Source organism: Lepidochelys kempii, chromosome 2 (assembly GCF_965140265.1).
Source record: "Lepidochelys kempii isolate rLepKem1 chromosome 2, rLepKem1.hap2, whole genome shotgun sequence".
NCBI lineage: Eukaryota > Metazoa > Chordata > Testudines > Cheloniidae > Lepidochelys > Lepidochelys kempii.
The window spans coordinates 56,820,073-56,846,631 of NC_133257.1; the positions used below are offsets into that span (position 1 = coordinate 56,820,073).

At 41.0% G+C, this 26,559-nt stretch overlaps 2 protein-coding genes across 27 annotated transcripts in view; one reads left to right on the forward strand and one right to left on the reverse strand.

Annotated features, from left to right (window-relative positions):
* The window catches only part of GDAP1 (ganglioside induced differentiation associated protein 1), a 54,551-nt gene extending 37,154 nt beyond the window's left edge, over positions 1-17,397 (reverse strand). For 2 of the 6 annotated variants that reach the window (XM_073330803.1, XM_073330799.1), the window contains exon 1: positions 17,220-17,397. Coding sequence is in view for 1 of the 6 variants with exons in the window: in XM_073330797.1 (XP_073186898.1) it covers positions 17,076-17,147 (72 nt within the window). In the remaining 5 variants the exon portion in view is untranslated. Of the gene's footprint in view, positions 1-17,075 lie in introns of all 6 variants that reach the window. The other 4 variants (XM_073330802.1, XM_073330798.1, XM_073330801.1 and 1 more) reach the window with 3 other exon arrangements.
* A 47-nt stretch (positions 17,398-17,444) lies between these two features.
* Positions 17,445-26,559, forward strand: part of JPH1 (junctophilin 1) — a 115,664-nt gene continuing 106,549 nt past the window's right edge. For 8 of the 21 annotated variants that reach the window (XM_073330786.1, XM_073330794.1, XM_073330788.1 and 5 more), the window contains exons 1-2: positions 17,449-17,970; positions 24,449-25,205. In XM_073330786.1, coding sequence (XP_073186887.1) covers positions 17,592-17,970; positions 24,449-25,205 — 1,136 coding nt within the window. In that variant the 5' untranslated portion in view covers positions 17,449-17,591. Of the gene's footprint in view, positions 17,971-18,003; positions 18,397-24,448; positions 25,206-26,559 lie in introns of those variants that run through there. The other 13 variants (XM_073330778.1, XM_073330780.1, XM_073330785.1 and 10 more) reach the window with 7 other exon arrangements.

Below are 26,559 nucleotides of genomic sequence, written 5' to 3' on the forward strand. Positions count from 1 at the left end.
CCAACACCTAATGACAAAATATAAATCCTAATTCTCTTCAGTTTCACTCATTCATAAGCACTAACTACATTACTCCTAACAGAAGGATATATAAATCAACCTCAACTATATAATTTGGGAGGCAGCAAAAACCAGTAAAAAAATCATCTCTTATTTCATAATCCCAAAAAGTTTTAGATGAAATGTCACAAGTAAGTTTTTCACACATTAATGTTACTGCTTTTACATTTGTAATATGTTTTAACACTAAACATACAGCTACAGCCACATGGAACATTATATTCAGGAATGATTGTTTGTTTTAGGCCTATCAAAATATCATTTTAAGCAGGAATTTGGAAAGGCAAATTTATGTAAGGTCTAATTGTATCCTCATACTGCAGATTAAGAGAATTTGGAATAGGGTATATTATTAGGGACTGTCAACATTTTCTAAAGTGGCTAGTATTTTAGGTGCCCAACCAGAGACACTTTATAGGTACCCGATCTTCAAGAAGTGTTGAACTCCCACACTTTGAAAATCAGGCCCTATTCAAGTCTTTCAAGTTAAACAGCCAAAAATTGAAGCATCCAAAATCACTACTTTAGCCTCTATATTTAACTGTTGGTACCCTTCTGACATTCTGTGGAAAATGTCAGCCTCTCAGATCTGCCAGTCTTTCTGGTTTGGATGGAGCATCGCCTGCCAAATAAAAATCATATTGCTTGGTCAAAATTGGGCAGATTTAGCAAAATATTTCTAATGCTATCATATAAAACAAGTGACTATGGAACCAAACTGCCAATCAAAATTTACTGCTGACTTTCAGTGAAATAACTGACAGTTGAGCGTCCTTATATGAGGCTTTACACATCTTTCATCTAAATGAGGGCTCCCAACATCAAAGCTAGTATACAGAGACATCATGTGGCTTAATGACAGTGGAAAATTTGAAGTTCATAAACCAAAGACTAGATAAAACTGATCCTTATTCTATATGTAACAGATTTCTCTCTTTTACAGCAACTTCTAAAGATATGTTTATTATCATACCTACTGGGGGCCCAACCACTCTCACCTGTGAGTCCTGATGTGGTTGTCAGGCTTCAAGAGAGGAGCTTAAAAAACAAGTGCCTATCTCAGTTGCCAGGGAAGAAGAGCAGACTTTGAGTTTTCATTCTAGGAGAGAAGACAGGCTGGGACTAAGAAGTGGGGATGACTGCTGCTTATTGGGGCCTTCCTGAAAGAAGGATTACATTTCTGTGTGTTTATTCTGGACTTTTCATGCCCTGGAAGGGCAAAGTTACCTCACTGTGGAAAATGCTGGAGGCTGAGCAGTGGAAGACCAGGAGTGAAACAGGCAGGTCTGTGCTGCACTGTGCCCTACCATAAGGGGGCACAAGGGGAGGATGTGTGGCCACATGTCTAATTTAAAGCAAGTTACTCATATAAATTACATATTACTCACATTGTTAGATATTTCAAAACATAACAGAATGAAGCCTCTTTATGCAACAAGTGATGCAGTTTATACATATTTTGTGATTGTAACAATCATCAGTAGGACAAGAACATTTATTATGGATGCAGCATGTATTATATTTCTTGGTTATGTATTGAATAAGATAGTTGGACTATGATATTTCAGAAAAAGACTGTATTTCTCACAAGGGGCCCAATCCTGCAAGATGCAGAAATCCTCATTACCAGCTGAGGTTAATAAGACTTGGCCTAATTCAATATTTCACTCATGGCAGGACTAGGTCCATAATGCCAACCACACTCACTACAGGATGATTTGTAGGGCTGTCAAACGATTTTAAAAAAATGAATCATGATTAATCACGGGATTTAAAAAATCATGATTAATGGCAGTTTAGATCGCACTGTTAATATTAGAAAACCCATTTAAATTTATTATAAGTATTTTTGGATGATTTTCTACATTTTCAAATATATTGATTTCAATTACCACACAGAATACAAAGTGTAAAGTGCTCACTTTATATTATTATTTTTATTACAAATATTTGCACTGTAAAAAACAAAAGAAATAGTACAATACAATACAATTCACCTCGTAATAATACAATTCACCTCGTACAAGTACTGTAGTGCAATCTCTTTATCGTGAAAGTGCAATTTACAAATGTAGAATTATAGTTTACATAACTGCACACAAAAACAAAACAAGTAAAACTTTAGAGCCTACAAGTCCACTCAGTCCTACTTCTTGTTCAGCCAATTGCTAAGACAAACAAGTTAGTTTGCATTTACGGGAGATAATGCTGCCCACTAGTTATTTACAATGTCACTTGGAAGTGAGAACAGGAGTTCACTTGGCACTTCTGTAGCCAGCATTGCAAGGTATTTACATGCTATATATGCTAAACATTTGTATGCCCCTTAATGCTTCAGTCACCATTCCAGAGATCTGCTTCAATGCTGATTACGCTCATTAAAAATATAATGCATTAATTAAGTTTGTGACTGAACACCCTGGGGCCAAATTGTATGTCTCCTGCTCAGAATCTGAAATGCCTTCCAAAATCTGAGAGTGATGAGATATTGAACATGCTATCAGAAGTCTTAAAAGAGCAACACTCCAATTCGGAAACCACAAAACCCGAACCACCAAAAAAGAAAATCAACCTTCTGTTAGTGGCATCTGACTCAGATGATGAAAATGAACATGCATCAGACTGCACTGCTTTGGATAGTTATTGGGCAGAACCTGTCATCATCATGGAAGCATGTCCTCTGGAATGGTAGTTGAAGCATGAAGAGGCATGTGAATGTTTAGCATATCTGGCACGAAAATTCCTTGCAATGCCGGCTACAACAGTGCCATGTGAACACCTGCTCTCCCTTTCAGGTGACATTATAAATAAGTAGTGGGCAGCATTATCTCCCATAAATATAAACCAACTTCTTTGTCTGAGATGACCATAATGGTCCCTTCTGACCTTAATATCTATGAATTGGCTGAACAAGAAGCAGGACTGAGTGGACTTGTAGGCTGTAAAGTTTTACATTGTTTTGTTTTTCAGTACAGTCACATAACAAACAAATCTACATTTGTAAGTTACTTTCACAATAAAGAGATTGTACTACAGTACTTGCATGAGGTGAACTGGAAAATACTATTTCTTTTGTGTATCTTTTTTACAGTGCAAATATTTGTAATAAAAAATAATAAAGTGAGCCCTGTACACTTTGTATTCTGTGTGGTAACTGAAATCAATATATTTGAAAATGTAGAAAAACAACAAAAAATATTATAATAAATTTAAATTGGTATTCTATTATTTAACAGTGCAATTAAAACTGCCATTAATTGCAATTAATTTATCAAGTTAATTTGTTTTGAGTTAATCGCTTGAGTTAACGGCAATTAATTGACAGCCCTAATGATTTGATAAATAAATTATTAGGAATCATGTTGTGGATTGGACAGCCTGAACAAGGCACATTGTACAGACAAAAATGCAAATAGCATATGCTAGAAGCACAGCCTGTTCACAGTTAGAGCATGAAACACAGATTCAAAGTCTCTCTGTTAAGTCATACAATCTAAATTCCATTGCTCTTAAAGCACAGAGAGTTCTACCAACATTCGGCTTCAGTGCTTTTTTTCTTGAAAAGGGCAGAATCTAAGACTTAACCTGAAATTTCAAAGGATACATACAAAACTGTTGCACAGCTCTACAAAATTGTTTAATTGTATTATCTGTGAATGACAGTTTATATATTTGTAAAAGGGGTTGGTGGTTCCAAGCCACTGCCTAGTGAATACATGTCCTCATCACACAAACTATCAACACAGACAGTAACTGCTAATCTTAAGAGAACAGCCAAGGACAGAGGCAAAATAGATACAGAACTACCCTCTCATCCAAAACAGAGTTTTGGTTTTTATTGGTGAAGCAATGTAGAGAAGCATGTAATATGGCAGTGCTTGCTAGAAATTTTCTGTTTAATTTAAAGGCTTCAGTTTCTAGGGCTAACAATCTAGTACATCTTTGGAGCACATATTTCATTTTAAAAAAGGAATTACCAACAATTTCTGTTTCTAAATAAGCATAGAAAGCAAAACAGCAGTGCGCAATTGCAAAGTCAAATATAGCAAACAGTCAAGATGGATCAGATAACAAAATGCAGTTAAGAGAGTGCCACAAAGGGATTTCATCTACCTGCTTCTATTTAGACTGTCTGAAAAGATAGCAATGGCTTTCTGGTAAGAGAATCTATAATAGGGGCTGAGCTGTCCTGAGATAGGAACCCCAGCAGCTCCTGAGCTGACTATTACTATCTGATTGATCATTTCTTTATTAGTAGTACCAAACTCCAGGAAAGAGGTAACTACATATATGTGGAGATCTTTTTTTCTAAATTCCTGTTATACCTACCATTAAAATTCTACCAATATTAGCACTTTGTAGTGATATTGTGATAACCCTAATTCGCCTGTACTTCACTCACTCACTCTCTTGTTGTGGATAATCTGTTTGTGCTCTTTTTCTAAAATCAGTGATAAACAGGGCTGGATTTACACCTTGCACGCTCCTAGGCACAGCACCTTCAGCACTGCCCTGCCCCCCGCCTACAGCTGACCTTTATATTTTCTTTTCATTTTTTATGGAAAATATGAACAATAATTTAAAAATTTAACACAACAACAAAAATACATGTAATTAAAACAATCACATATGTAGCAGGTAAGGTCCCCTGCCACCTGTGGCTCGGAGCTGCAGGGGCCCCCCAGGAGCTGCAGGGCCCCCTCCCGCCATCCGTGGCAGCACAGAACTGTGGAGCCCTTCACCTCCCAGCAGTGGCCAGTAGCTGTGGGGTGCCCCACTGCCCGTGGTGGCTTGGAGCTCTGGGGGCTCTCGCTGCCCAGCGGCAGCCGGGAGCTGCAGAGTACCCTCACTGCCCACAGGAGCTCAGAGCTCCGAACTGCCACGGTGGCTGGGGTACCCCGCCACTAAACTTTTAGGCGTCCAGCCCTACCACCACAACTGCCAAGTGCCCCACACAGACCCCTCACTGCCTAGCGCCCCAACACACACAGACCTCCCTCACTGCCCAGTGCCGCCTACCCCCTCTCTGCCCAGAACCCCTCCCCAAGCCCACCCAGAGACCCACTCTCCTGCACCCTGCACCCCACCTGCACTTACCAGCCCCTCTAGGAAGTGACTGTGTCTGCCTGGCTAAGCGAGCAAGCAGTATGACAACACTGTTCCCTGCTGGCAGGTTCCAGCAGAGCTGCATGGGGCAGTCTCCCCTCAGCCAGCCACGCCCCCTGCCAAAACCCAGGAGCGGTAAACTGTGAGATTTTAGGCGCCCCTAGAACGCTGGCATCCCAAGGAATTACCTACTGTGCCTAATTGGAAATCTGTCCCAGGTCACAAAGGGTTAGCTAATTTCCAATCACTCAGTTTCCATAAGTAGACACATTCACAAGCAAAGGATTGTGTTTTATATGAAGACAAAAATACAGATACAGGACATACTTCATGGTTGAAAACAGCTAATTTGATGATGCAAGACAGCTGTAAATACAGTTGATTGGCTAGAATGCAACGGCTGCTTTGCATTGCTCCAGCGTGGCTTGAAAGCAGCCAGTGCATACTGGTAAATATGGCCATAAAAGAAATTTTAAAAAAATATTTAAGTGATACCTCATATTTTCAAATCTTTAGAAATATCATATGGTAACATTCTCTTTTGGTTTCTTGTTTACTGTTCATGCATGAAATAGTTTTTAATCTAGGAATTTTTAATTAACAGTGTTAAGGTTGAGTGCATATATTAATAAGTTAGAGTAAAATACAGTGCAGAGATGTTACAATTATCCCAATACCAAGCATTATAAGCCAAAGAAATTCAGAGTTAAGGTTAAATTTACCAGAAATCCACGTTAAGGTATGGAAAGGTGTGGTGTTAAGATGTCGCTTGTAATTATTAGAATTGGGAACACTGGCTGTTGGGAGTCTGAAAGGACAGGAAACAGGAAGGAGGGGGAGGAGTTGAAGATGCTGAGGGAGAGCTACTGAGGGTGCAACACCAACTTGGAAAAGAGGTTTCCACTTTAAAAATAAAGTCCTGTTGAAGTTTGTTAGTACCTTGCCTGGCTACAACAACATTTTGGGGACGAGGATGTATCTTCTGCCTCTGAACCCACCTGCACCCTTTCTACAAAGTCCAGGTGAGTCTCCAATTGCTTTTACTGCCTGGATCCATATGTTTGAGACTTATCTGCTTGCAATCAGTGCTACAGAGATTTCTGAAGTAAGAAAGCGTGCTCTGCTAATCCACTGCCTTAGAGCAGAAGGGCAGCGTATATTTTACACTTTTCCCCTTGCAGACAATAAATATGAGACTGCACTCAGTGCATTAAAGAACTTTTTTGTACCAAAAGTGAATGTAGTAGCTAATCGCTACAGATTTCACCAGCGTGAGCAGAAACCAGGGGAGACTATAATGCAGTATATTGCTTCCCTGAGGAGTCTGATTGTAACTTGTGCCTTTGGGAATATGGCAGATGAGATGATTAGAGACCAGTTCATTGAGAAAACAACCATGCTTCTTGTAAGACAACGTTTACTTCTAGAACCACAACTTACACTAGAAAAAGCAATAACCATTGCTACCCAGATTGCATCAGCTACAGCTGAAGCCAAAATAACGAGCATGGATACAGAAGGCACAGTCCAAGCTGTGACTTCTTTGCAGAAAAATTCACTATCGCTGCAGACAAACAATTACAAGAGGAAAACTAATGAAAAACCACCAAATCAGCAAATTCAAAATACAGTAAAAGCATGCTTTCACTGTGGATCCCCACAAAACCTCCCAAGCTACACAGGATGTCCGGCAAAAGTAGCTCAGTGCAATCACTGTAAAAAGATTGGGCATTTTGCTGAAGTATGTCGCAGCATCCAGTTCAGTCAACAGGTGCATGCAGTTACAATACCAGATGTTACTGTGCTGAGCGTGGACAAAATCACTACTGCACATATTCCAGAACAGATAAAGTGCACGGTAAATGTTTCCACCATACCGTCAGGCTCTCTATTCAGCTAATGTTGGACACTGGCTCAGCAGTATCTATACTACCTGATTCCATCTATTTGCATTACTTTGAAGATGTGCCTCTTACTGAACCCAAGCTTCACTTGGTGTGCTATTTGAAAAAAACACATTCCAGTACGTGGCTGCCTGCCAGCAATAGTTACTTTTGGTGATTGTTGTGTAACTGCAGAGTTCTACATTGTCCACAAAGGTGCACTCCTATCCTTGGCAGAGATTTACTGGCTGCTTTAAATCTCAGGGTAGTTAATGGATGAATTGATCTTCCTCAGCAAAGCACTCTTGCGGTACACACACCAGTTTCAGCTGAGACCCAACACCAGGTTGAGCAGAAACTCGGCTGTACTTATGGGTTTCCGCATAAAGTTAAAATGCGGAATAATGTGATGCCTGTACGACAAAAATTACAGTGCTTACCATTTTCAGTCAGGGAAGCTGTTTCAGAGGAACTTAGAAAACTTGTTCAAGAAGACATTATTGAAGAGGTTAACTCCTCAGAATGGGTTTCATCTATAGTAGTGACGCAGAAGAAGGGTAGAGGCATTCATCTTGTGTAGACTTAAGGGAGCCAAATAAAGCTATTGTGATTGACAGCCATCCTCTTCCTCACACAGAAGTAGTATTTGCAGAACTCCATGGAGAAAAGATATTTTCTACTCTTGAGCTGCAGAGCGCATACCACCAGATTATATTGCATGAAGATAGCAGAGACCTCACAGCATTTTTATTACACATGAGGGACTATTCCATTTTAAACGTGTTCCATACAGTCTCGCATCAGACCCAAGTGCCTTCCAAACAATGACGTCATTGATTTTGAAGAATCAACATGGAGTTCAGTGCTATTTGGATAATATTATCGTGTTTGGAAATACTTCGGAGGAGCATGACAATAACCTGCAGTCTGTACTAAACTGCATCAGCAAAGCAGGCCTCAAGCTCAATAGGTCCAACTGCAAATTTAGACAAACTGAACTCTCCTTTCTGGGGCATACAATTTCACAGGCTGGACTAAAACCTGATCCGGCTCATATCCTGGCAATTGCAAATGCTCCTCCTCCAACAGATTTGCAAACGTTACGTTCCTTCTCGGGTCTTACCTCCTGGTATGCAAAATTCATTCCCAATTATGTATCTGTCATTGAACTGTTACAAGAATTACTACAGCGAAGTTCAATCTTAGTGTGGACAACGGATGCACAAGCTAGTTTCGAAACGGTGAAAGACTTGATTGTACATAGTCCAGTACTTGCACTATTCAGTCCTGCATTGCCCACAATTGTAACTACTGATGCTTCTGATTATGGACTTGGGGCTGTCCTCACACAACTTCATGAGGACAACACAGAGAGGACTATTGCATTTGCTTCAAGGACACTAAGTAATGCTGAGAGAAAATATTCTACAGTCAAAAAAGAAGCACTTGCTTGTGTCTGGGCTACTGAAAAATGGAGAACTTACCTGTGGGGCCGCACGTTCAAGTTGCGCACAGACCACAGCCCTTTGATGACATTGCTCACCATGAAAGAACTGGGAAGAGCAGGATATCGTATTGCTAGATGGTCTGCACGACTACTCTCTTTCAATTATGAACTGGAATATAAGCCTGGAAACCAAAATGTGGTAGCTGATTGCCTTTCTCACCAGCCTTTGCCTTCACCAGATGGTCCACCGAAGGATGAGGATGTAGTAGTTGTGCTTATTACAAGCACTCTCACTGCAGTTACAAGAGACAATTTCAAGCTGCTTGTTCAGCGTGTCCAATTCAACAAAAACTATGGGAATTTCTGATAAAGAGATGGCCCAGTAACCCTAAAAACCTTGACCCAGTTTTGCTGCTTTATTTTAGAGTTCGGGATGAACTTTCTTTGCTGGATGGCTGTGTGCTACGAGGTACACACCGGCTACTTGTGCCAGAAGAATTACAGTCAAAACTCATATACCTGGCACACGATACTCATCAAGGAATTGTCAGAACCAAACGACGACTACAGGATCTGTATTGGTGGCCAGCAGTGGACTCTCAAACTGAAGCACTCATAAAATCCTGTGTCATTTCCCAAATGCATGATAAGACAGCAGTGACATGTACCCCTCCATTACAGCCTGTTCCTCTTTCTGAATCTGCATGGGAAAAAGTGGCGATTGACGTTGTAGGACCCTTTGATACTGCTCCAATTGACTGCCGTTATGCCATCACCTTAATAGACTATTTCAGTAAATGGCCTGAGGTAGCGTTTACATTGCAAATCTCTTCTGCTACAGTAATCAAGTTCCTCTCTTCAGTTTTTAGGAGGGAAGGTAACCCCAAAGAACTGGTTTCAGATAATGGTAGTCAATCTACTTCCCTGGAGTTTGAAACTTTTCTAGCAGAGAGGAACATTTTACACAGAAGGTTATCCCTATACTACCCTCAAGCCAATGGGGAAATCGAATGATTTAACGGAAGTTTGAAAGAGTTTGCAAACAGCTAAACTGGATGGGCGATTGTGGATAACCTTCACTACTGATTTCGTGCAAGCATGCCGGGCTACATCACATGCCACAATGCAACGATCACCCGCAGAGTTACTGCATGGGAAACAGATGAATACTAAACTGAACATTACTGGATTTTTAAAGGCACGACCTGAGGCCCCAACCGAGGATGATGTGAGAAAAACAGTTGAACAGAACCAAGCAAAGTATAAGGCTTTCACAGACAGGTGGCGGGGTGCTAAGGAACCAAAGTTTCAGTGTGTTTCCTTCGTAAGAATACGAAAACCTGGAATTTTACACAAAGGGGACCATAAATTCACAGCTCCTCTTAAAATCATAGAGAAGAAGGGACCTTACAGCTACTTTCTGATGGGCGGGTATGGAATGCTTCTTATCCTGCACCTGCCTATGCACCAAGAGGAGATTATGCCAACACCCAGTCTGCATTGGATGATTTCACCGTAGTATCAACACAACAAGACATTGCACTGGAACCGGGGCTTGAGAGACGGCCTGTCAGACCCAGACGACCACCTGTCTGGACTAAAGACTATGTTATGTATTATCTATAGTGTTTTTAGTGTAATATTTCTGTCAACAGTGCAGTGCCTTGTTTCCTATTTGTTCCTGTGGTTAGAACAATGTTTATTGTAATTGGGAGAGTTTCTTAAGAGAGGAGGGAATGTGGTGTTTAGATGTTGCCTGTAATTATTAGAATTGGGAGCACTGGCTGTTGGGAGTCTGAAAGGACAGGAAACAGGAAGGAGGGGGGAGGAGTTGAAGAGGCTGAGGGAGTGCTACTGAGGATGCAACAGCAGCTTGGAAAAGGGGTTTCCACTTTAAAAAATAAAATCCTGTTGAAGTTTGTTAGTACCTTGCCTGGCCTCAAAAGGCACTTACAAACAACCTTAAATCTGCCCTGCAGTGGCAGCATGAAGAAGGAAAAACTAAACAAAATCTAATGTGTCTTTAAAAATCAGTTTAATCTAACCTAGGACCACAAACAATAATATGCCTTAATCAAAATGAAAAGATTATTGCATGATGTCACTGCAGGGAAACCTAATTTCTTTTAATGTAGCCCAGACACAAGAATCCAATGCTTTTTATTTACATGGAAAGTTAGAAAAGTCTGTGTTACTACACTATTAAGATCATTCAGGACAAAGAAGGGACTGACATATTTAAATTTTTTTTATTAAAGCTAATGTTAATATTATTTAATACATAGATTAAGGAAAGAGTATCTATATATCTGGGTATAATGCTTAAATTATCTCAAAGTTTTCTTTTAAAAGTCAAAAAATACATATAGTATATTATTTGCAATATCCCATATTTATACTAATAAATGTAATGATAGTTACAAATATTAGTATCCAAATATTTGAGTACATCACTCATAAAAAGTTATGCTAACAGTGGCTTATGGAAAGCAAATATAGCAATGAGTGTAGATTTTCCCTCAGTAATTGAGAATTTAGGATAGGTTGTCCCTCAGTAAATACAATCCAACAGAGAAGTAATTTAGTTACTTTCCCGACTTTGATTCTCAATGACACTCCAGCTCCTCTCTCCTGGTATTGCTGATGTGCTCCAAATCACAGAATCATAGGACTGGAAGGGCACTCATGGCAGGACTAAGTATTATCTAGACAAAGGGTGGGCAAACTTTTTGGGCCAAGGGCCACATCTGGGTGGGGAAATTACAAGCAGAGCCGTGAATGTAGGGCTGGGGCAGGGGTATGGGAGGGAGTGCAGTGTGCAGGAAGGGGCTCAGGGCAAGGGGTAGGGGTGCAGGGCATATGAGGGTGCTCAGGGCAGGGGGTTGGGGTGCAAGAGGGGGTGCAAAGTGCGGGGGGGCTCAGGATAGGGAGTGGGGTGCAGGGCGGGGTGCAACGTGTGGGAGGGGGCTCAGGGCAAGGGGTTGGGAAGCAGGAAGAGTGCAGGGTGCAGCAGGGGGATCAAGGCAGGGGGTTGGGGTGCTGGGTTCAGGAGGGGTTTGGGGTGCAGGCTCTGGCCTGGCGCCACTTACCTGGAACAGCTCCAGGGTGGCTGTGGTGCGCAACAGGGCTAAGGCAGGCTCCCTGCCTGCCCTAGCCCCGTGCCACTCCCAGCACCACGTCCCTGCCGTGGTTCCCTGTTCCTGGCCAATGGGAACTGCAGGGGGCAGTGCCTGCAGGTGAGGGCAACGCACAGAGCCCTCTGCCTTCCCCCCCCCCCCCGCCTTAACCCCGGGACACCACAGGGGTGACAATCCCGCAGGCCAGATCCAAAGCCCTGAAGGGTTTGACCACTCCTGATCTAGACCACTCCTGCTCTTAAAAATCTCTAATGATGGAGATTCCACAACCTCCCTAGGCAATTTATTCCAGTGCTTAACCACCCTGACAGGAAATTTTTCCTAATGTGCAACCTAAACCTCCCTTGCTGCAATTTAAGCCCATTGCTTCTTGTCCTATCCTCAGCGGTTAAGAAGAACAATTTTTCTCCCTCTTCCTTGTAACAACTTTTTATGAACTTGAAAACTGTTATTGTGTCCCCTCTCAGTCTTCTCTTTTCCAGATTAAACAAACCCAATTTTTTCAATTTTCCCTCATAGGCCATGTTTTCTAGACCTTTAATCATTTTTGTTGCTCTTCTCTGGACTTTCTCCAATTTGTCCACATCTTTCCTGAAATCTGGCGCCCAGAACTGGACACAATAATCCAGTTGAGGCTGAATTACCATGGAGTAGAGCGGAAGAATTACTTCTTGTGCCTTGCTTACAACATTCCTGTTAATATGTCCCAGAATGATGTTCACTTTTTTCCCCCACCAGTGTTACATGGTTGACTCATATTTAGCTTGTGGTCCACTATGATCCCCTGTCAAGGTTCCTTCCCCGTTCTGAACGCTAGGGTACAGATGTGGGGACCTGCACGAAAACCTCCAAAGCTTACTTTTATCAGCTTAGGTTAAAACTTCCCCAAGGTACAAACTATTTTACCTTTTGCCCTTGGACTTTCGCTGCCACCACCAAATGTCTAACACCGGTTACTGAGAAAGAGTTAGTTTGGAAACATCTTTCTCCCCAGAATCCTCCCAAATCTCCCCCCCCCTTTTTTTTTCTGGGGAAGGTTTGATAAAAATCCTCACTAATTTGCATAGGTGACCAGAGACCCAAACCTTTGGATCTTAAGAACAATGAAAAAACATTCAGTTTCTTAAAAGAAGAATTTTAATAGAAGAAAAAGTAAAAAGAATCACCTCTGTAAAATCAGGATGGTAAATACCTTACAGGGTGATTAGATTCAAAACATAGAGAATCCCTCTAGGCAAAACTTTAAGTTACAAAAAGACACAAAAACAGGAATATCCATTCCATTCAGCACAGCTTATTTTCTCAGCCATTTAAAGAAAACAGAGTCTAACGCATATCTAGCTAGATTACTAACTAAGTTCTAAGACTCCATTCCTGTTCTGTCCCCGGCCAAAGCATCACACAGAGAGACACAGACCCTTTGTTTCTCCCCCACCCTCCAGCTTTGAAAGTATCTTGTCTCCTCATTGGTCATTCTGGTCAGGTGCCAGTGAGGTTATCCTAGCTTCTTAACCCTTTACAGGTGAAAGGGTTTTTCCTCAAGCCAGGAGGGATTTCAAAGGTGTTTACCCTTCCCTTTATATTTATGACACCCCCAGATCCCTTTCCGCAGTACTCCTTCATAGGCAGTCATTTCCCATGTTGTCTGTGTGCAACTGATTGTTCCTTCCTAAATGGAGTACTTTGCATTTGTCCTTATTGAATTTCATCTGGTTTATTTCAGACCATTTCTCCAGTTTGCCCAGATCATTTTGAACTATAATTCTATCCTTCAAAGCACTTGCAACCCCTCCCAGCTTGGTATCATCTGCAAACATTATAAGTGTACACTCTATGCCATTATTTAAATCATTAATGAAGATATTGAACACAACTGGACCCAGAACTGACCCCTGTGGGACCTCACTCATTATGCCCTTCCAGCATGACTGTGAACCACGGATAACTACTCTCTGGGCACAGTTTTCCAACTAGTTATGCACCCACCATATAGTAGCTCCATCTAGATTGCATTTCCCTAGTTTGTTTATGAGAAGGTCATGCAAGACAGTACCAAAAGCTTTACTAAAGTCAAGATATACCACATCTACCACTTCCCCACTATCCACAAGGCTTGTTAACCTGTCAAAGAAAGCTACCAGATTGGTTTGACACAATTTGTTCTTGACAAATCCATGCTGACTGTTATTTATCACCTTATTATCTTCTAGCTGTTTGCAAATTGATTGCTTAATTATTTGCTCCATTATCTTTCCGAGTACAGAAGTTAAGCTGACTGGTCTGTAATTCTCCATGTTGTCTTTATTTTCTTTTTGTAGATGGGCACTATACTTGCCCTTTTCCAGTCTTCTGGAATCTCTCCCATCTTCCATGACTTTTTAAAGATAATGGCTCAGACATCTCCTCAGTCAGCTCCTTGAGTATTTTAGGATGAATTTCATCAGGCCCTGGTGACCTGAAGACTTGTCTAAGTAATTTTTACCTTGTTCTGTCCCTATTTTAGCCTCTGATCCTACCTTATTTTCACCAGCATTCACTATGTTAGATGTCTAATCACCCCCAATCTTCTTGGTGAAAACTGAAACAAATAAATCATTAAGCACCTCTGCCATTTCCACATTTTCTGTTATTGTTTTTTCCCTTTCATTGAGTAATGGGCCTACCTTGTCCTTGGTCTTCCTCTTGCTTCTAATGTATATGTCGAATGTTTTCTTGTTACCCTTTATGTCTCTAGCTGGTTTCATCTCGTTTTGTGCCTCAACCTTTCTAATTTTGTCCCCATATAATTGTGTTTGTTTATATTCATACTTTGTCATTTGACCCAGTTTCCACTTTTTGTAGCACTCTTGATTTTTAGATCATTGAAAATCTCCTGGTTAAACCAGTGTGGTCTCTTGCCATACTTCCTATCTTTCCTACGCAGTGGGATAGTTTGCTCTTGTGCCCTTAATAATGTCTCTCTGAAAAACTGCCAACTGTTTTCCCCTTCGACTTGCTTCCCATGGGATCTGACCTACCAACTTTCTGAGTTTGCTAAAGTCTGCCTTCTTGAAATCTATTCTCTTTATTTTGCTGTTCTCCTTCCTACCATTCTTTAGAATCATGAACTCTACCATTTCATGATCACTTTCACCCAAGCTGCCTTCCACTTTCAAATTCTCAACCAGTTCCTCCTTATTTGTCAAAATCAAATCTAGAACAGCCTCTCCCCTAGTAGCTTTCTCTGCCTTCTGAAATAAAAAAATATTTCCACTACATTCCAAGAACTTCTTGGATAATCTGTGCCCTGCTGTGTTATTTTCCAAACAGATATCTGAGTAGTTGAAGTCCCCCATCACCACCAAGTCCTGTGCTTTGGATGATTTTGTTAGTTGTTTTAAAAAAGCCTCATCCACCTCTTCTTCCTGGTTAGGTGGTCTGTAGTAGGCCCCTGTCATGACATCACCTTTGTTTTTTACCTCTTTTATCCTTATCCAGAGACTTTCAACAAGTCTGTCTCCTATTTCCATGTCAATCTCAGTCCAGGAGTATACATTTTTAATATATAAGGCAACACCTCCTCTTTTTCCCCTGCCTGTCCTTCCTGAGGAAGCTGTACCCTTCTATACCAATATTCCAGTAATGCGTATTACCCCACCAAGTCTCTGTGATGCCAACTATATCATAGTTGTATTTATTTACTAGCATTTCAATCAGACTATTGTCGCTTGTAAATTGGTCACCACTGTTCTCCAGATTCCATAGTTTAAGGTCTTTACTTACTATATTATCACTCTATAGTAGTCTGTAATCTCCTTGCAAAAGGGACCTTTTCTTCTGTGACTCAAGAGCCAAGTGTACTCTTATGGTACTATGTAATAATTATAGTCCCCAGTACATGAATGACAAAAAAAAACCCACCACTTTTTGTTGTTCACAATTAAAACCATAGCTGAATTTCACAGCTTGAAATGTCACAGGTATCTAGTCCTCAGTAAGAAACAGACCTCTGATAACTTAGACAAAAATATTTAATATAGTTAGAAACAATTATATTAATTCATAATTACTTGTGAAATTCATTACAGTCATGCAACTCAATACAACCATAAGGTTTTAAATTTGTGAAAGAAAGCCTGAACAGTAGTGTTAACTCAGCAACATTATATAGGTGCAATATTTTCAGTTAGTGTAGATTTAAGAAAATGGAGCTACACTGGCTTACTCTTGGGCTTAATTTAGCTTAATGGGTGTGTCCTGGCTGTTACTCTTTCAGTTCCTGATTTTTTTTTTCAATTTTTTCACCTGGCATTAAGGTTTTTGCTTATAATAATCTGTAGTTTCTATTAATAATTTATTTTAGACATTGCTTAACCAAAACACTCTTCTTAGAGTATGTGCAACATGCCTCAGGTGGCATGTGACCAGGACTCATCACCAAATTTGGTCTGCTGGTTGGATCATTAGCTTCCCCAGCATGGGCCGGGTACTGATGGGAGGGGACTGTGACGTGAACACTGATCCAAGCCCCCCAATCAAACCACTCTTTTTTTTTCTTTAATTCTGCTCTATCAGAATAGGAGGTCACATATCACAGGAGATGAAACTGGGACGTGGGAGTATACATATACATCTCATAACTTCCTCAAACACCCTTTGCAGTGAAAAGTTTGCTTTAAAATGTTCTTTCAACCTGTCTGTAACTTTAAAAGAATGTGAAACTAAGGTTTCAGGAAACATCAATCCCCACAGTTCTGAGATATGACCAACCACAATTTCCAGTTCCTTCTCCACTAAATCTTGTCCAGTGCTTTTGTGCCACCTCCTGTCACTTCCCTTATATTTTTATCTGATTACCAAATGTCTGGTGAAGAGTGCTTGGCAGTACTTGAAGCTAACCAGTCATCCAAAGGCCATCAAATTAAAGGCATAATGTGAGACTTTTTAAAAGGTGACATCATTATGTCTTTGAAAAATCAAAAATACAACTACAGTATCCTGTGCCCCATACTCCTAGACCTCACTTCCTGAAACTATTGTCAGTTTGGCACAGTATTTCTTAGCACTGCAGTGAGGGTGGGTCTTCCATGCTGTTTAAGATGAGATAAAGTACCACAACTCAGCTCAGCTTTACTCAGAAAACATTAGCTCCTGGGACCAAACCTAAAGCTCTGAGAAGTGCAAAGAAGAATTATAAACTTGGAATATGTTTGAGCATGTTGGTAAAGTTAAACCATCCTCTAACGGGAGGCATTGCTACCACCTTCAAGGCAGAGAGGCTGCCCCCAGAATCCTCTTAGTACATTATCTATAAAAACACACATGTATAAATATTTACGGTCACATATGCACCCGCCTCCTCCCCCCCCCCCCCACACACACACTTTCCAACATTGTGTCCTTTCCGCAGACAGCTACAGACACTATAAAAGTAACTACCAAGCTAGATTAACAGGTACCTACAAATCTTCGCAGAGCCAGAGCTGTATTCTCCCACATCCGGTACATGCTTGCAGCCAGCACACACCCCTGCATAGCCCGATGCTCGCGCACAGACACTCACCCACCAGCACCCGTCCCGCACCGCGAGCGCTGCCCCCAGCGCACCTGCACACGGGAACGCTGGCACCGAAGCAGAGCTCACCCTACACGCGCCTCCGGCGCCCACACGCTCGGCTCACCCCGGCACCCGCGGCGGGCAGGAGCGGGCGCGCCGACCCCTCTGGTGGGGGTGCCGGGCTCCGGCCGCCGCCGCCGCCGCCTCCGGGTGTGCGAGCCGGGGGAGGGGCGGGCTGCGGGGGAGGGGCGGGGGGCGGCGCTGGCGCCGAGCTCCGGGGCGCCGGCGGAGGAGCCCTGGCAGTCCTGCCGCGCGGGGCGCTGGAAGCGGAGGGGCCGCGGGGAGCGCAGCGCAGCGCCCGGAGCCCGGCGGCGGCAGCAGCAGCGGACCGAAGGAGCCGAGCTCGCCCCGCGCTCCCCTGAATGACGGGCGGCAGGTTCGACTTCGACGATGGCGGCACCTACTGCGGCGGCTGGGAGGAGGGCAAAGCCCACGGGCACGGCATCTGCACCGGGCCCAAGGGGCAGGGCGAGTACGCGGGCTCCTGGTCCCACGGCTTCGAGGTGGTGGGCGGCTACACCTGGCCCAGCGGCAACACCTACCAGGGCTACTGGGCGCAGGGCAAGCGCCACGGGCTGGGCGTGGAGACCAAGGGCAGGTGGATGTACCGGGGCGAGTGGTCGCACGGCTTCAAGGGGCGCTACGGGGTGCGGCAGAGCCTCAGCACCCCGGCCCGCTACGAGGGCACCTGGAGCAACGGGCTGCAGGACGGCTACGGCGTGGAGACCTACGGGGATGGAGGTGAGCGCCCCGCCGGAGGGAGGGAGGGAGGGAGGGGAGCGCGCGGGGCTGGGTGCAACACGCCTGGCGGGCCGCGCGCGCGCGCGCACACACACACACACACACACACACGTGTGCCGCTGCCACCTGGCGCGCCCCACGCGCGCAGCCCCGGGCGCCTTGGCTCTCGCAGGAGCTGCTCAGCCCCCGCCCAGGCCCCCCGCCGCCAGGGGTCAGGGGAAGGAGGAGGAGTCTCGACTCAACTCTTGACAAAGTTTCGCGCCAACTGACCGAGAGTTCGGTGAGGCCTCGATCCTGGAGCTGGACCGCTAGTACTAATGTGACGCGGAGCGGAATGGAGGAAGGTTCACAGAGGAAGCTACCGTTGCTTTACACTCAGGGCAATGAAAACAAAGTGTCGGTTACACTGTTGCAAGGTGACCTAAGGTTAATATTAATTATCCTGTTAGAAACGCTGCATTTGAGTAATATATGCTGAGGAGATGAAACTTATGAGCTGTTTCATGGTTTCCCTTTTAAAAGCCCACATTCCCAGGGCTATCGTTTTTCCTTCCCCAGCGGGTAGAAATGTGTGCAGATTCCTAAACTTTAGAAAGAAATTGCGATTGCTTGCAAACATTGGTTTTTGCCTGTTCTTTGTACAACTGCTGGAGGTTTCACAGGTGGTGTTAGTTGATTTAGCAACACTTACATATTCTGTCATAAAGAAAACGGTCCAACAAATCCAATCACTTGCTTTTGAGAGTTTGTGCAGGGAAACAATATTGATAAATTCAGGAGAAAGCTAAACAGTGGCCAAATAGATTACACATTATTAGAATTAATGAATCTTAGCCCCACCCACATTTTTATTAAATGAGGTTATTTAATTAATATAGAAATATTGTAACTTAAAAAAACCCCACATGTGATTCTAAATACAAATAAATCATGTTTTGAAATAAGCAGGCCAGCTGCTGTTTCTCTCCCTTACAACCCCCTGCCCCTCCCCCCTAAAAAACCAACCCTCCTAAAACTCTCCCATATTTTGGGATGAGTATGTCTTAGTGACTTCTGACATCATATTTAATGTATCAAGGGGTGTCAAGTTGAGGTTCAGCAAGATGACGCATGAGTAAAGCTTACGCAGTTGCACAGTTTCATTTAATCATAATGTACATGTGTCGTTTCAAGTGCCACGCAAAAGACAGATGGGCCTGTTTCTGCTCTCACGCTGATTTTACATGGCTGTAGCTTTTGGCGTTACAGCAGTGTAAAATCAGTGTAAGTGAGAGCAGTGACTAATGGAATTACTTGATCTATCCCAATGTAAGGGGAGAATCTGGCCTAATTTTTTAGAGCTGAAATCTTTTAGAAATGTTACTTAGTTTAACATTTGTCATGTACATTTTGCAAGTTTAAATTTGTGTGAAAGTGTGTGAGTGCTGTACAAGAAGTGTAATTTAGCAAAACGATAATATATAAAATCTGCCTTCCTTGTGACTTAAAAACAAATCTTTGGTTCAGGCCTCTTAAGTAATGCTGTGTATCAGTTTCTACATGAAGTTTGATTAGCGACTTGTGGTCAGACCCGGAAGAGATGCAGCAAAGAATGGATGCCCATGTGCTAAGGGGAAGTAGAGCCGCATACTTCCAAAGGAAGCTTTTTATTCCAAAATTTAGAGAGACCATACAATTAATTGTATAATAAAGTTAAAATACATTAATTTTATAGTTAATTTTGTATTGGGACTTTTTTTAAAGTGTTTTCACATGCTCATAGTGATCTCTTGGGGCTGAAAGTTTTTATGCTTGGTCTCTGCCTAGAGGATACATGCAGGTTTTTTATTTATTTCATTCTAAAACATGGTCAGAGTTTTAGTTTACTTTCACTACACTGTTGGATTTTTTTTTCTGGTGGATTAGAAGCTTAAGAAGGGCAGACGACAAGTATAATTAGTTTACCATATTTTTAAAGTAAATTAGCATGTTCATTATTGTTAGAAATAGGTTTCTTAATTAACATACCCTAAAAAAGAACAGTGTAATTGTGGGAATCCGTGGTTTTTAGGTTTTTTTCCTCTTCTCAATGAAGCAGAATGTAATTCAGAGGTCAATGTCTTCATTGATAGTTTGGAAGTCAGTAGCTTTATAAAAAATTCACACTATCCTATCTTAAGAATTTTTGTTCTCGTAAATCTAAATCTATTACTAAGGCCCCAATTCTGCAAACACTTAAGAGCATGTCAGTATATTTGAGCATGTGCATTCCCATTGATTTTAATGGAACTACTCATGTGAATTAAGTTACACGTAGGTTTAGGTGTCTACAGAGTCAGGTCCTTAGTTTTGAGGCACTGCAAACAATACAGCAGCAAATGGGAAACTGCAGTATTTTTACCTGTAGAAAAATATCTGAATTGTTACTGCAAACAAATTGAGCATATACCAAAGGTGCTCAAAATAAGCAGAAATTGGGCTTGTTTTATGCTGAGTCGGCTAGTGCGTTGCGTGTTGGCTAGTTTTTCGTACTTGTTTCATTTTTAAAGTAGCTTGTAATTACAGGCCATTGTTTTTTGTCCTGGAGAACACTAGCATAATGAAATAACTTTATTTATGTACTGAGACTTAGATTTTAATGATTTAAAAAAAGAATCTAAACAAAGTTTCCACAATAGTTTTCTCTAAAGTGTGTTAGTGTGGGAGGGATGTACATATAAGTGTAGAAATAACAAACACTGGCAACAAGCAAACTTCTGCTTTCTGTCTGCATACAAAATTTCCTTTGATTTTCATCTGCAACACCAGAGTAATACAGTCCATTGTGTGTATGTGCTTTTGAAACTGACGTTCAACTAAATCTACATGGAAAAGGTTATAAATTTAGGTCTTAATTAGAGCTAGGTAAACTTTTTAGATCAATAGTTATTTGCTGACAAACGCAATTTTGGGCCATCCAAAACGATTAGCGAATTTAACTGTACTGAATTCAACTATTTCGCTGTGTGGCCCTGTTGTAGCTCGTTTCTTTGAGGAGCACATGGAGTTTTTAAATCACTTGGTAATGACAGTGGTAGCCTTAAAGCCACTATCAATGGCACTAATTAGAACTATCAGTTATAGTTAAAATGAACGTGAAAAAAAGCATGTTGTTTCTTGCATGAATGAGTATGCGTTGCACAGGAACCACAAGCTTTCCATTAGATTTTTTTGTAGATCATGTTGTCTATTGAATATGTAAGCCTTTCATTATATTACAGTATTATTTTGGATAATCATATCCCTATAACAACTTCTTAAATGTTCACTTTGGAAATAATAGATGCAACTATAATTTATGTAAAACTATTGTTTCCACATTTATGTATATGTATGCTTTCAGCATACTTTTTAAAGGGAAAATATTTTGAATGTAACTGGAAAACTTAATGCAAGAGTGGACACTTTTCACCATGATACCGCCTAGTAGTAATAAAGAGAGGGATACCTTTTTGATTAATGCCTAATTACAACCAAATGTGTGAGTTCTTGAGAATTGTTGCACTGCAGAACTTCACACACATCAGATGAAATATCCATGGCATGGTATTTGTTTGTTTCCCTCTCCCCCACCCCCCATATGTTTGATTTATAGAATATTCCACTTCCTCGTTAGCTAATTTTTCTTTTCTTTTTTTTTAAAAAGGAGCTGGCCTTGATTTCATTGTCCCAGTAGAAAGAAGAGTCTGATAAGCACATAAGTGTAAATTAATTGTCCTGGTTTTAATGCTCTCCAGGGAAAATCATAACCATTTCCATTTTCTCCTAGAAAACAGTGAAAAACATACATCATAATTGGCTTATATATTTTTGATCTATGTGTTCACTTTTCAAAATAAAAAATTGATGATCAAGAAAAATTGAAGACCATCCTAGCTTTGATATTTATGATAACTTTTTTTATTTAAATAGAGTGGACCTAATCCAGATCTATACTGTTCTGGCAATGTAAAGAGGCCATGGGGTGGGATGCCAACATGGTGTAATAGGGCTTAGTCTAAATGAGAGTCAAGTAACAGAACAGTTATTACTGGCATAACAAATTAGACAGTTGATATATGTAGCAGCAAAACATGTGTAGCCGGATTCTCACCTCAGTATACCTTTTGTAATCACATGGATGGAAGTGGGGGCAAAATATAGCTTCAGCTATGCTAGAATATTTATACATTTATTTCCAGGAAAATATTTATTAAAGTAACCAATGTCAAGAAAAAGACTGTACTTTTAAAACTATTTACAGACCACATCCATGTATTATGCTTACGTTTTTTATTTGCTCTGCTCCATCTGTTGAGTATTTCTAAATAACCACATTTCTAGATTCAGCAGCCTTAAACACCAGTGCTTCAGCAGGTATCTAGGATACAGAGAGGGAGAGAGAATCTAAGAAAGTTGCTTACTGTTGATGTCAGCCGCCATCTGTTAGAAAGGAAAACCTTCCACTTGCTAGAATATTTTAACACTAAATAGTTACATTGTTGAGCTTATTTAACATTATATGAAGTATAAATTGGTTAAAAAAAATCTTTGTGACAAAGCTTATAAACTGATGCTTTTAAATTAGTATGTTCAGACAGATATGATAAGTGGTAAATGGTGATAATATTGTATATTGATTAATTGTCACACAGATGCATAACCAAGCTGGGCTATGTACATAAAACTGAGATTTAATTTCAAACAAATTACTCAAATTAAGCTTTAAATGATGATAAAATTTGAAGCTTTTGACAAATGCAAACATTTACAGAAAATCACTGACTTCAAAATGTCAAATATATTTCTCTAAAGAGCAATTTAATGTGTTATGCAGCTAACAGAGTAAAACCAAACAAGGATATTTTAAAAATTGCTTATTAGTACTTTTCTAAGAATATTCAGAGTTATGTGTGTTAGTGTTTTGGGCAGTGGGTTGTGGGGAGGAGAGAGGGAGATTAAATCAATTTCTAACTTTTAAGGATTAGGACAAGAACTTCTCAGGGGACAAATCTGCCTATTGTAGGGTTTCTCGCACTTTCCTCTAACACATTTGGTATTGGGTATCATCAGATGCAGGATATTGAACTAGGTGAACCACTGATCCAGTATGGTAGTTCCTATGTTCTTAAGGAGACAACCATGTACCAGGGCGTAACCTGAATTCACTTTTTTAAACCCAGAAAATACAACTTCAATCACACAGATATCTGTAAAAAGAAAAGGAGTACTTGTGGCACCTTAGAGACTAACAAATTTATTTGAGCATAAGCTTTTGCAAAAGCTTATGCTCAAATAAATTTGTTAGTCCCTCAGGTGCCACAAGTACTCCTTTTCTTTTTACAGATACAGACTAACACGGCTGCTACTCTGAAACAGATATCTGTGATTGCCTCTTTTCAAATGTTATGCAACTCCCTCCCTCCCTCTTCTGTTTCCATTTTAAAAAAAAATTCAGTGTTAAGACTGTGACATAACATATTTAGGTACAGCTAAAATGGTATCCCTTAATTCTCTGTTATTCTGCCATTGGCTTGTCCTAACTACATACAAATGAGCACAAATGAAAGCTTACTTCAAATTCTTATCATATTTAAGTGAATAGTGAGAGAAACTTGAAGTTTCTGCCTTAGTTCTGATTTAGTTATTTAATTAAATATAAAAACAAAATTTACAAGCAAAACTATTTTCCATGTCGCAGTCATCATTGTTCTAAATTTCATTATGGCTGATCAAGGCCTTGAACATGTTGTCTTTGGACCTGAACTCATTTGTTTCTTAAGCAGATCTCCCACTGATTTCAGTGGGACTTTTGCTTATGATCAGACTGCAGGATAAGATGTATACTATTTTCCTGGGTTCTTTGTCTCATAAGACTGTATTTCTTTTGCTACAAATAGAATGAAAGTCTGAAATGAAATACAACCTACAGGGAAGTTATTGATTTTATAGAGAACACAGCTATTCATTATTCATGATAGCGAAATATCTGTTGGCAGCAAAAAATGTAAATGCCAAAATTTCACAAGGAGTAAGAAGAGGCAAAGGTAATATACTACCATTTCATTCCTGGCATCTCAGAAAAATTAGATGGTTTTTTTTTCTTTGTTAAAATATATTTTGAAACTAGTGTGCAAGGAATCATTGTGCAATAAACCATTAGGAGTGCCTTTTTGTTGAGAGACCCAGATTAAAACCAGACTGGACACAAATGGATTTTTAGCTGTCTGAGTACTGGGTTCATTTGAAATGTTAAGTTTTTATTAAACGGCAGAATAATTTTTAAAAAGTTAGAAAAATATTTTTCTATTCTAGTTTTCTTTTTATCATGTAAAATGTGTTGCCTTTTCTGATGAAATTTTGCCAAAAATATGGTTGATAAAATAGTTGACAGTAGGTATACTATTATAGTGATGGCATCAGTTCCTCTGTAACTGAATTGCTTCTTAAATGTTGTTTCCATTGGTTATTCTTTTAAAAGGTACATACCAGGGACAGTGGACAGGAGGGATGCGGCACGGATATGGCGTACGTCAAAGTGTACCTTATGGCATGGCAACTGTGATCCGGTCACCCCTCCGAACATCTCTAGCCTCACTTCGTAGTGAGCAGAGCAATGGCACTGTTCTGCATGACATTACTTCAGACAGCCCAGCTGGAACAAGAGGTGGGTTTGTTTTGAATTTTCACAGTGACCCGGAAGCCATGAGTAGTAAGAAAAGAGGCGGCTTGTTCAGAAGAGGATCCCTTCTTGGTAGTATAAAACTTAGAAAATCTGAATCTAAATCATCAATATCTAGCAAACGTAGCTCTGTCAGGAGTGATGCTGCTATGAGCAGAATTAGTTCTAGTGATGCCAATTCTACGATTAGTTTTGGAGATGGTGACTGTGATTATTGCCCTATGGAAGACCATGTTGATGCCACCACAACAGAAACATACATGGGAGAGTGGAAGAATGACAAGCGCAATGGTTTTGGTATTAGTGAGCGTTCAAATGGTATGAAATATGAAGGAGAATGGCTAAATAATAAAAGGCATGGATATGGATGCACCGTATTTCCAGATGGCACAAAGGAAGAGGGAAAATATAAAAACAATGTTTTGGTCCGTGGAATAAGGAAGCAACTTATACCAATAAGAAACACCAAAACTAAAGAAAAAGTGGACAGAGCCCTAGAGGGTGCACAAAGGGCAGCTGCTATGGCAAGAACCAAAGTGGAAATCGCATCTTCAAGGTATGTAATTGCAAAATGCATACTTTTGCCACTTGGTGTAGCAACAAAAAATGTATTGTCTACAGTAAGTTATATTGACAGAGACTCTTAAAAGTTTGAGTACAAATTGTTGTCTTCAATGGGCAATATTCAGCTCTGTTTCATATGTGCATTTTAACTGACTTTAATGAAGTTGTATACGTGAACCTGAGAGTAGAAGTTGCCCCCATAACTTGAGAGAAGTATTACTTGCATACTTCAGAAATATACTGTCAGTCTTGCACACTTGCACCTAAAATATAGAACTACTACTAAATTAGATCATTCCATTGTACACATGGGGTTTCACCTTTATACGCCATCTTGAAAATTAAACTGGTGAAGAATGTGGTGGCTTGCTTATAAAGTGGAATATCTTGCCATAAGCATGTTACACTTTTGCTTAGTGATTTGTTCTTCTTTACTGTAGGTTTCCAAATAAAATGTAAGGTGTTCGTTTTGACTTGTAACACCCTAAAGACTCGATTCACAAAAGAACTTAAGTGCCTAACTAGCACTTTAGGTGCGTTAATCCCAGAATCATGCCCCACTGGGATTCACAGAACCCCTGCTCAGTTGCCCCTGAACCCTGCAGGCGCCTAAAATAGATTGGCTTCTAAATTTTTGCAATAAAAGCTCCCTGAGTGCCTATGTGTCTGCCTCTGAGCATGCATGCTGCAGTCCCATGCCAGGCATCTGGAGGCCTGAGCCCCGGAGAATGCATGAACCTGGGGAGGACAGGCTTTCCATTGCCAAACTCCCCTGCAGGACCCGATCTGGTAAGCATGCTCAGAGCTCACCTACCAGATTGAGCCTTTCTGGGGAAGCTTACACAAAATTCCAGGGTGAGGAGGAGGAGCTCCTTCATAACTTTCAGGCCAGTCGTTAGAGAACTCATCTGGAATGCAGAAGACACATTTGCACAGTTGTGCTCAAAACATCTATCTATTAGCAACACCCCTCCCACACAGTTCAAGTCTCCCTAATGCCAGGAGAGGGTTTGCAGCTGAGAATCCCATGCAGAGGGAGGAGCCTCCCTGCAGCCCAGGCTTAGGCACCTATCCAAAAGAGAGGGGCAGGTCTTAGCATACCTCTGAGCTTGGCACCTCCCATTGGCTAGTTTACATGAGGCACCGTCTAGAATGCTGGCTTTCATGAATCCTGTTTTGGAGGCACCTATCTCTCTGTATAGGGATCTAGGTGCCCAACTCAAGTTTGGGGAATCAAAGTGATTTTTTAAGTACCTAAAAGTTATACATGGTGATGTTGTGTCACCATACCTAAATTTCTTTGTGAATCATGACCTACCTACTTATTTGAGAGAGAGCCTCTTTTC